We start from the raw sequence: 12,280 nt of genomic DNA on the forward strand, positions 1-12,280 counted from the left end.
AGTGGTCTTGGCAGTGTTATGTTAGCAGTTGGACTCAACAATGTTAATGTTCTTCTCCAATCTAAATGATTCTATGATTCTATGTAAATATGTGTATAAACCTTCATTTCAGACATGCCATTGAAATCAATGGAGTCACTGAGTTGTATGTCACATCAGGATTCTGCCTGGAACCACTAAAGCTTATGAGACTACTGCTGTGCAACTTGTCCTTTATGCCATTGAAATCAATGGAGTCACTGAGTTGTATGTCACTGACATCAGGATTCTGCCTGGAACCACTAAAGCCTATGAGACTACTGCTGTGCAACTTGTCCTTTAAATATTCACAGGACCAGTCTCTTCTCTTGGCTCCTTTAAACGTTAAGTCAGTAAAAATATCTAAATCTGAACACTGAAAAAATGTCAACGAATACCTTAGCGTGTCCAAATGCTTCAGAATATATTTGCATTTAGTTTGCAACACGTTTAACTAGTGCAATCATATGCGCACAAAAACGTACGTGGCGTTTTTCCATTTCTTAATCACTCTGCACAAATAATCCAATGATTGTTCTATGATGCTTAGTTCTCAACATTTGTTTTTAAAGCCTATGTTCACAGATAAAACATCAACCTTAGATAACTGGCAAGTTCTCCAAAGAGAGCCAGAAGCATTAATTAAACCTCTAATCCTTAGAAAATCAGTGTCAATCACCGGAATAAAAGCTGACAGTGTATTTACCTTTGCTTAACACTGTATTTCTTTTCTGAAGAAGTAACATTGCAATGCACAGTATAATCTATTAACCAGTTCTCCCTACTTCTCTTTCTTTAAAACAGAATCATGTTTTCTGAGAATGGTTTCTGTCTTTTCTGTTGTGACTGTATCATAACTTGCACGTTCTGTTTTCCAATCAGATATTATTAGTCATTTCTAAATGGAAAGCTTCATAATTTACTCTGTTCCTGACACAGGTTCAGCCATCAAGTAAACAGAGATGCTGAAAATGCAAAGTAAAATTTTCACAAAAGCACAGAAGTTGTCTAAAAAGATTTTATGTCTTGGAGAGTAATCTAATTTCCAAACACTTCACACAGACTTGCTCCAAAACCACCACCCTCAGCTTTCAATTAAAATAATTTTCTAGTTTAAAACCCTCCCACTAAAAGAAACCAATAAACAAAAAACCCCATCAAGACAAAACAAAAGAGCAAAAACAACCTCTAAATTTTCTGCAGTTGAAATTCTGGCAGATACAAAGTTTGATTTGAGATTACACATTTCAAGTAGATGAAATTTTTAACAGTGCTTCAGTTTTTTTAGTTTACCATTTATTTATTGTTTGGTACCGCAATGAAAAAAATGTAAAAAATGTTCCATTAAAATCATGCTACAGGGAAAAGAAAATAAATAAAATATAATCTTTGTGCCTATCCACAAGCACAAAGAGGTAATAAATTAGAAACCTTTCCACATAAACATTAGAGTTTGTGCAATTAGGAATGTTCATTGTTATTCTTGGATACTTAACAGTCATGTGCTGGATTACAGCAAAACTAGAAAGATGCCTGTTTAAAAAAGTTCATGAAAATTCTGTCTTAAATTTTCCAAATACTTAAGTCAAAAGGCAAGAAAAGCTAGTTCAAATGCTTACCAGGAAAATCAAATTATTAGTAAGAAGGACAATAATAAAATTAGAGGTTTCATTCTGAAACATAAAATATTGTTCTCCAGCTATCATGTTCACTGTTACCAGTCCTACATCTGCATGTACAAAGGAGTTTGCTTTGCACTTCGGAATGCATAAAGAGATGCTCTGATATTAAAGGTCAGTATTTTGCATACCTTAAGCTTTCAGGTGCTCAGTGAACTCAAGTGGAAGTTGTGCATCTTAAGCAGCCACAGGAAAAGCACATATAATTAAATTTTGAACTATGGACACATTGTGTATTTCACACTGAAAGAATAATATTAAAAGAGCATTAGTACCATTGCTGAGAGGTAAGATTTATCAGCTTGGGCGAGATGCCATCTGATGTGACCACATTAGTTTGAGCTGTTTGTGCAGTCACACCCATAATTCATAACTTGGTTTCCCTTTACACAGCTAAAACACCATAACCAAAACGAGCAGGTTACTAAGATTGCACAAACTTAAGAGACTTAGGAAATCTTAGCTTTGTGGCTGCAAATAAGCTTTTCCATGTTTATACACCACGATATAGTCTAATTACTCATATATCTCTGCCTCTTCCGTGGCATTTCTGTTTCAGTTAGTTTACCAAATTAGTGAAAAAATGGGCAACAGGCAACTATAAACTTGGTGGTTTTTAACTTTCAGAAACTTGACTCTACAATTATATTACTGTTCTTCTAACATTGTTTCAGACTGGGTGCTCAACTGCCACTTTAGCATAGTGAAAAATTCCTCTGCAAGCATGTAAGCAAAAACAAATTTTTTAAAAAATTATAGTTTCTGTTTTGTCAAGACTTCAGTGCAATACAGGATTTGATATGGTCTTTCCTTACCACCAAAAAACAGTGGCATGCATTGTACATAAAATATATAGTGCATGTCATACATAACACACCATATGAAGGCACACTGCTGAAACCTGAAGATGGAAAAAAAAAATTACAATCATTTTTACGGAACGCACCTCTGGTTTTAATCAAAATTTGATCTTGAACACCATCTTCTAAGTACATGTTCTTCATATAGCACACACACATCTACCTAAACGCTCATACTCACCCAAAAATATTTATTTGTGTCTCATAAAAGCATTATACAAGTGTTTTATGGTTTGCTTTTTTTTTTAACCATACCTTCTGTTTTATGTGCTTAGTAGATTGATGTGTTGTGGGATAATTTCAGATATTTAGCAGACGTTAAATGGATGTTGCTTCAAATCTGACAGGAATACTAGCAATTTTATTGATTTAAATCATATCAAACAGCTGTGATAAAAAGTACAGTCTATGTGTTACTATCTCATACTTTAAAACTCTAACGGCATTGGGCTGAAGCACAGCTCAGAACTTACAGAAAGCAAAAAGATTTAATTCCATTTCAAAAGGGGAAGCATTCCTACCGCACCTGAATGAAACTGTAAAGAGAGAGCCTGAAATTTTTCTCCAACAACAAGCTGTTGCTGTTTACACCAGAATAAATATATTAAGCTTATTGTTTGCATAGAATGACAGTAAGGCTAATTAAGTACCACTTACTGCAGCTGAACTTGAAAACTACAAAAATTCTCACTATAAAAGAAGGTACAATGAGTAGAAAATAAGCTGACAGGTACAAACACAGCAAAAGGTCAGCATTTGCTAATTGCTACTGTGGAGTTGCCACAGCTCCCTGGAATTCTATTTTTTTCTAATCCAGAGGAAATGGGAAGGAACCTCAGATACCATCGTGTGATAGCTGCTGGCAAACGTTACAGATTTTCTCAAACACTAGCGTACTAACTGCTTGCATTTCAACATCACTTTTTCATTCAAGTTTTTCTTCTCTAACTTAGTCCTACAAAGTACAAACTAATGCATAGATTAATAAATAAATACAACACATTTGAACATGCTATACCTACTATAAAGCAGCTTAGGAATAGACACTAAATATATATATTACCATGTCATGAATAATTCTTTTTTAGTCTTTAAACCAGGTCACTAAAAGAAGAATGCATTCCAGATGCAGTAAATTGGAACAGAACCTGAAAGATGTTTTAATGACCAGTAAGAGAGCCCAATACATTTTAACAGCTATTTAATGAATTCTTATTTCAAACAAGTCAATTGATGAGGCCCCTTGCATGCAGGTACTCTTCAACTTCACAAACATCCATGTAATAAAACAAGGCCAAGCATAGTCACCTACTTTGTCTTCCCATATGAAATAAAATGCAGGACCCCATGAAATTTATGCTTTTTAAAATTAAAGTGCATTTGTTAGAACAAGAACCAATCTTCTAAAAATGGGTAGGAATGAAAAATAAACGGTAATTTTTCAGCACACAGAAAAAGTGTGTTAGATCAAATTGCCAAGACCTAACCTGAACAAGCAGCTTCAGTAGCAAATTCAGTTGAAACTCCAAAAAAGAGCCTGATTCACAGAAAAGCTACAATACAAAACTAATCTATCAGGATCAGTATGCAAATATTTTCTACTCCACCCTAGTTACCTTTATACAGAGCGGCAAGCATGTTCTGTTTTTGACCTTTAAGAATGCTTGACTTTAAGTTTGGATCTGATTATCATGATCATCACATGTTTTTATGTGCTATCTGATTAAAACTTATTATATTATCTTCCAGAATCGAAGAAGACTGCTCATCCAGAACAAGAAGGAACTACCGACTAGAGTATCGCTTGTAGCAATAGTTTATCACTTCAATTTTTTGTTACACAGGTAAATGGAAACTAGTTTAGATGTGGCAAAACATATGCTGAAGTAAAAAAAATATTCTACTTGGCTTTGATTTTAACTTTAATAAGCACATCAAGTACTGTAGACTCAGCTGTTCTTCAAGCCTCTTCTCAAATACATGATTTTGTCATCACAGAGTGATAACAGGGAAAATGATTTTATGAAGTTCAGCTTGTAACTGTGCATCTGTTTCTGCATTATCTCTATTACTGTTACAATAATAAAACTTAGAAGTAATCCTGAGCTTGTATTACTAAAACCTTGCAAAACTTGCTGAACTATCACACCAGTCCATTGGGATATACAACACAGTATGAAGTAATATACTTCCAGCACTCGGCTGTACAGAAACGAGTACTGCATGACAATATACTGACTAGGACCTATTGCAAGATATGCTTAACAAGAAGATTGCCTCTTGCAAAATCTTAGGAACTATCAACACATACAATGCTCACACAATCACTACTGTGTGATGCCACTAAGGCGACTTGTGTAACTCACTGTCTTTGGTTAAAGGATGACTTGCCATTATATTAAGACAGTTCCTCCCAAAGACCTATGGCTTCCATTATATTTTCTAAAGTAAATCTGGTTAGTTCACATAATAGATGTGTATTTGTCATTTTTCCTTCCCTGCTTGGTCTACTAGACTGCCTCTTATTAGTCTGCAAACTGCAGTGGACGTAGACTTTTACTTTATAATTATTTTAGAGAAAGAGGCATCCTATATGTAGAACCAGAAAATACTATGTAACTTTTGAAGTCTACAGTAAACGTTTACAACTTTAGAAAATAATTTTTTGTCTAATCCTATCTGTGGGAACATATCAAATTAAAGAATATGTTTCCTTTTGATCTAGGTAGAAAGATGGAGAAGTCACTCATTCACACAAACTAGTTAAAAAAGCACACCATTAACTAGGAAAAACAAAGGCAGAATTGCAACTTCTCTGTATATTCATGAGTAATAGAGAGCCTTTTACTGGCAAGAGAGACAGAATTCAGACTTACTGTGCATTTGTTCGGCTTCTCTCCTGAGTGGACTCTCATGTGAATCAGCAGTTTATAACGGGCATTAAATGGCTTGTACCTCCGTGGGCACCCTGCCCAGAAACAAGTGAAGTCCTCTCCTTTCCTTTGGTCTATATGGATCTTCTCTATGTGCTGCACAAGTTCCTCTTGGTGGTCATACAGCACACCACAGTCACCCCAGCGACAGCCATGCTTGCCACTGAAATCATCCAGCTCACTGTCTTCGTCAAGCAGGGAGCCTGGGGCAGACGGAGGCACAGGTGGTGGGTCAGTGTGACTGGGGAGGCTGTGTGGATGCCGGCGCTGGTGAGCATGGTACGGTGGGGGTGGCCCTTGTGGAAGAGGTGGCGGCAGGAGGGGTGGAGGAGGCATGTCGACTGTATGGCCTGGGAAGCCATCTGGCTGTTCATATTTCAGAACGTGCACTGCCTGGCTGTCCGTGGGCAGTATGCTCTGCTGGATCACCATGTTACTTGTGGTGGCCGGCGGCAGGACAGCTTGCTCCACCTGCTGCATCCGCTGGTATTCACCACCCCCATTCTCAACGTACCCTGGGAACGTGATGTTGCCAGTAGCCATGAGAAGGCCTTTCTGGGCAGTTGGAATAGAACAATTTTGGGGTATACAGCTTCCTCTCACTCCCAAAAAATGTCCATAGACCTCCGTCTGTGAGGAGACATTTGCTGGTGATGTCCTGGAGCTGTTGATGTAGGCCACCAGAGAGGTTGGGGATGTACGGATGATCGTGTTGAAGTCAATCCCAATGCTGTCAGACAGAGGAGACAGAGACAGTGCTCTCTTTTTGGAGTAGGCTGTTTGAGACCGGGCTGAGGAATGGTGAGAACTAGCACAAGGGGAATGGTTATTTTCCATGCCATATAAGAAGGACGGTAACGAGTTAGAAACGCAGTTATTGGACACAGATGTTTCAGGTGAAAAATTTAGTAAGTCTCCCAGCTCACTGTCACTTTGTAAACCTTGGTCAGGAGGAAGAGAAGGAAGTGTCCTGTACCCATGCAACCACTCTTGCTTAACACTCAAAGCAGACTGACTTTCTGACAAGCTTAACATTGTGGAGGCCAGAGACTCACATGACAAGAGTGACCTGGAATAAAGGCACAATAAAATACGTAAGCAGTTAGACAATTCAGCTGTTCAAATTTAATGTGTATGTACTACTATAAAATGGTTCTTCTATCTTCACACACACATAGAATTAAAGAAAAGCTACATGTGATAAAAGTTCTCGTAATTTTAGGTACTACTAATTTTAGTACTCTCAGTTAACGCACCAGCAGGCATAGACAGGCAAAACATATGTAGTGAGGTCACTTAGGAAACCAACTTTAAAACTTCAAGATTTTTAAGAAGACTTGCTGTAAAGGTTCTTGATACATCACTGCAGAAATCAATGCAAGTTTTTTCATCAGCTGTGGTGTAAATAGGTCTGGGCTTCTGAAGCCAAACCATTATGCTCTTGCCTTGTATGAAACTCCTATTGATTTGGATTGACTTATTTTGCTGGCAAAGGGGAAGAAAACTGATTAATAAAGAACAAATATTTAACCTGAATGACTTTGCTAATTGTAATGCACACAAATAGTATTCTCTACAGAAATAGCTCTAGTTTATAAATACAGATAATATCTAACTTTACAAAACAAACAAAATAAATGAATGATGTAGAAAACTGGTTGAAGGGGTTTGTTTAGTTTTGATTTGATTTGATGGTGTATCTGCCTCCAAGTCAGCAATCAAAATTTTTCACTGAAGTGTAATCTTACTGTTATCATTGGTTTTCCACAGAAATATTAAGAAACTTGTTTATGCTGCAGATGTCCTACAGGTAGTTTAAAAAAAGAACTCATAAGCTCTTAACAATATTGTTTTCTACAGAAAGGTATAAAAAGGAAATACAAGGACATCAGAGTCCCTGATTCATGGTTGCAAATGCTGGGTAGAAGCCAAGTAGATTTATGTCTTTATGTTTCCAGTTCACATCTTGGCAGACTTGGATTTCCCACCAGTCAGTGGTGCTATCAGTATAGTAATTTCTATTTTTAAGGGGCTCTAACAGTAGGAAGAACCAAGTATGTATCTAGATAAATCTGGAGATCTCACAGACACAGAAGCCTCTGCATCTTACATCTGGGGTTAATTTCTGGGTTTATTATTTTCACTTTTGAAGAAGCACAGAATTTCAATGGTGGATCAAGTACATAGGAAATTTGGTTTCTTTTCTAAATCTACAATGCATTTTGAAGGTGGGCAAGTTAATAACTGCTTCTCAGCTTCTCACATAGAAAACAAGAAGCAAGATACACAATAGTTCCTCCTATTATAAAAGACTTCAGGAGATTTAAAAAAGATAGCTACTACGTGCTAATATGTACCTTGAATATCAGGTGTTGAAAAATATTTCTTAAAGCTCTAAGGAAACAGTATATGAAATAATAACATGCAGTAATTCAAAGGAACAGTCATGCAGGCAAGGAATAATGTATTCTTATTTACAAAGGTAAATTTTTATGTCTCCTCAGGTTAAGCAATATTGCGGTTGCTTCTGAGTTCCACAAGATTTTCTTACAGACACTGCTTCACGAAACAAGGATCCATGGGACAGATCTGTTAAGGCTCATAGTTGCATTGTATGTCTGCACCACAGCCCTACGGCAGTGACTGCAGCTTCAGTGGAGATACATGAAACTAGTTGATATAAGAAGTGGTGGTAGGCTAAAACTGAGGATATGAATCTCACTTCAGACAACACCAGTCAACCCAAGAGAGAAAGAACAGATCCTAAATGATGGCTCTGGAGATATTCACAGTGAATATGGCAATATTTACCAAATGTCCATGATTTTGCTTGGTATATCGACATTTCATGTCTGAAATCTGTGGATTATCTTTCAATTAGACCAGCAAGGTTGAAAGAATATATGAAAACACTAGTTAAAGTCATTCAGGTAAGACACATGTATATAGCTTTCCACATTCAGTTCTAGCCATGGAGGTTAAAGCAAAAAAATCAGTGTCTTTTGTTATCTTACTCTGCCTACCACATAAGCACTCCCTGAGTGATGATTTTTTTCCTCCTACTACTTAATATTACAGCATGTTCCAGTGCCTGAGAGTCAACCAACATGAAGACAGAAAAGTCAGTTTGCAGCGACTTTGGTTTAAGGGCTGGATTGCGCTGCAAGAACATAACCCAGTCACTGCCAAAGAACTAGAGGAGGGGAACTGGTGCTCAGGGTACTGTTGCTGCGCCCTCAGCCCCTTTTGTTTAGAGGAAAAGCTTGGAACAGGCTGAGGGAGAGAGGTAGCAGTTTACAGGGCTTATATCTGCACACTGAGACAGCTCATGAAGAGCAAAAACATAGCTTCAAATATCACCCAGCCTTGCTGTGATCATCTCTGGGATAGATGGGTAAATGCTCCTTTGTTCAAGACAGTTGTTTTGTAATGGCTGATTTGCTGTACCAGAGTAAGAAATATCCTGTTTAGATTGAATGTCAGTATAGGGTACTGTTAGGGAGGTTATGTTACTCAAACAGCATTTAAATGGCATTTTCAAAACAGAACAGTGAAGAAAAGTACAATTAAGATGCTGGCTATAATTTGCACTGAGGGAAATAAGAAAAATGAGATTGCTCTATCAGGTCAATCTTATGTAAGATTTAGATCTAAAGGGGTATTTACTTCTGAAAAAAAAATTATTCAGGCTGTTGGGTCTGTTATCAATGGGCTTTGTTAAAGCACAGTTCACTATAGGGCAGTTAAACGATGTTAGCATGCTGTGACCCTAACAACAGACCTACAGTCTTCAAAAGAGCAAGAAAAGTAAGTAATGTTTGATTTTTCCATGCTAGGCTGTATATATTTCTATCTGGAAAATATAAACTGGGGTGGGGTGTTCCAGGTTGATTTTTTTTTTTTCTCTTTTATAAGTAGGGAAAAGAAATCATGCATCAATATAACAAGTCTATTTTCATAATGCAAAGAATTTTCATCAGATGCTAAGTAAGAGCAGTGTCATTCAAAAAGCTATTAACACAAAGGGGTATAGCCAACAGTGAAGCTGAAGAAAAACTGCAAAAATAAAAAGTTGGTCCAGAATTTCAAGTATACATTAAGTAAGAGCCAGATAATCTGAAGAAGTTTAGTTCTCACTTAAGCCTCTAAATTCAAAAGTAACAAAGATTCCAGCTCCCAAAACAAATAAAATTTCTTTAAAACCCAGCCCACACTGTGACTAAGTAGTTTTCTAGGGGAAAATAAATATGAAAATGAAGGGCCAGCTATACCACTGTGCTAGATTCTCACATGGTATTAATTGGCACATCTGCTTATTGTAATCTAAACTAGCTGTGAGTTCGGACCAGATCTTTTATGAACATTTACAAGATTCCTGCTATTAATTTATATTCACCCTCTGTGTCTAGAGGCTACAGTGTCAAGTATAACCCAGCATCTTAAACATAAACATAGAAGAGTGAAAACTATGTTTTCTTATCTTTTTGCATGGTCTTCGGTATTACTAGCCAAGAACTCTTTGCTCTTTCCTAGGTCCTTTTCTGACTTGCACCAAAGTAAATGGCAGTATTACATCTGGTTTCATGCAGCAAAACTGAATAATCCAGAAAGGTTTTTGTGAAACTTTCAAAAAAGATGGGGGAAGGTCTTATCCCACATAGTCTATATACCAAAATCTGACGTCATCTGTAGCAAAACTCCAGTTTTGCCAACTTTTTTCTTTCTTCCATACTAAAAATCAAGACAAATTGTTTTGGTTTGGGTCAATCCACCAAACAATCTGGTTTGGATTGAGGTGCCCGAGCACAGTTCGTGATGCCTGAGAGATACAACCCAGAGAAGGCACTCAGCTCATGAAGGATGATGGAGTCAGCTTAGGGGCAACCAGTTTAGGCAAAAACAGTTTATCACAGAAGCATTTTTTTTTTAAAGTGTTTGAACAACCTGTGAATTAAAATTTGACTTTAAATGTGTTTTGCCCTATGAAATACTGAATTGAGGGCAAAATTGCTGAAATGGACATTCTTTGTGACAAACTGATTTTATAACATCACCGATAAATCATCAAAAGAGATTCTAGGGACACTAGAGCCTTGATTCTGCCACATTTTTAACTTCATTTCACCCTTAGTAACTGTTTCTTTAAAATAAAAACAAAAATGTATAACTGAGTACTGACATAATACACCCAACCACACATTCAGATAAAAATAACATGGATTTGGAACCTTACAGACTCACCTAAAACTTATTAAGTAAGAATTACTTAATGATACTTCCATATCATGAGTTTTGCTCCATCTCAAAGGCACATATCTGGATTTGTCATCTGTCATCATCTTAGCACTGAATGGTTTTCCCTGATACGTTTACATAGGAAGCATAATTAATTTCATAAATTGTCCCAGGGGACTCAGGCTTCACAACTGAAGTGAGAGAAATGTCACAAACTATCTTATAGCAGAGTAAAGCAAGGTTTTCTTCCAGTCACATAATACCAATTTTAATTATTTCAAGAATGCTTCTTGGCTTGTAACACAGTGATACAGCAAAACGTAAACGGTTTTGAGAATAATGACTGTGGCCTTTTGTAAATAAGAACAGTTACATTTCAAGTCAGTAGGCAACCATTGCACGAGTCACATCTAAATAAGTAGCTTCTGAAATGACACACCAGAATGTGTGTTTAACTAATATCCAGGGATGTCCTTAATGAATTTGTATGGACGTTGTCTAAATAACTGTTTTCCCTTCATTCATGTTTGGTTACAATACTCACAGCCATAATCTCAAAAATTATTTAAGCATTTAAAAATTAATTAACAAATATTTATCTGTGGTTTAAGGATATAAAAAGGCATATTTACAGGGAGAGGCAATAGTTTTTATTAAACTACCCACCTGAGCTAGAAAAATTGACACGTTTTCAGGGACACGAGTCTAACAGGTCAAGTTAAGTGCTGGCTCAGTGCAGACTGGGAACAATTGAATTGATTTACTTAATTATGTAAGCAATTAAACAATTCAAAAGCAAAGGTATTTGATGAGGAAAGAGGAACATTAGCCAGGCACTTAAATTTATTTTGTCTGACATCAGTGTTACTTGACAGGCACTAACATAACACTCTTATCACTATGGTAAGCTTAAAATAGGTCACTACCCCTGAAGGTGTTAACATGTGGACTATTTCTGCTTTCATCTTCCTTAACACTTCCTGTCCTTAACACAAAAAGACAGTTAAGTGGCTATAAAAATCTTTATCTAAAGCTTCATCAAACATAGAAAACGTGTGGCCAAATTTCACCCATGATTTGAATGATCTAAACAGTATGATTATAGCTGAAGTGAGTTAAATTGCATTGAATTAAATTGCCTGTGGCATAACAGAGCATCATTTTAGGCCATTTTAATTATCAGAAAGGTTGCATTTAAATTACAGAAGAATTAAAATATCTTCTTTTTTAAAGTACCAAATATAAAAAAGTAACTCAGGACCTTGTGTCTGATGGAGAAGGATTCAAGCTGGAAGCATCATCCATAGGCCTCTGTAAGCTAGGGCTGATCTGGTTGCATGCTGTTGAAACTTGATTAGCAGGAGGTGAAACAGGTCCCAGCTGTTGAACTGTCATAGGACTGCTGGTGACTACTACATTGTTGCAGCTGCCTTTTCCAACAGACTTGTATTGGGGTTCATAACCAAGACCTCCTAAAAATAAATAAGGCATGTTAGAATTTATCTCCACTGAACCCATGATGGGGCCACAGAACTCGCATCATTTTGCAAAGTAG

General features: G+C 36.8%; 1 protein-coding gene across 1 annotated transcript; it reads right to left on the reverse strand.

Annotated features, from left to right (window-relative positions):
- Positions 1-5,433: 5,433 nt before the first annotated feature.
- On the reverse strand, positions 5,434-12,186 carry GLIS3 (GLIS family zinc finger 3; the record flags this gene model as incomplete). The annotated part of the gene is made up of 2 exons (XM_010173318.1): positions 11,987-12,186; positions 5,434-6,559 (listed from the first exon to the last, which is right to left on the reverse strand). Coding segments are annotated over exons 1-2 (1,260 nt in total), but the record flags the coding sequence as incomplete, so codon positions are not given.
- Between the last annotated feature and the right edge of the window lie 94 nt (positions 12,187-12,280).

This window comes from Antrostomus carolinensis, unplaced genomic scaffold, assembly GCF_000700745.2.
Source record: "Antrostomus carolinensis isolate BGI_N321 unplaced genomic scaffold, ASM70074v2 scaffold51218, whole genome shotgun sequence".
In the NCBI taxonomy this organism is placed as follows: Eukaryota; Metazoa; Chordata; class Aves; order Caprimulgiformes; family Caprimulgidae; genus Antrostomus; species Antrostomus carolinensis.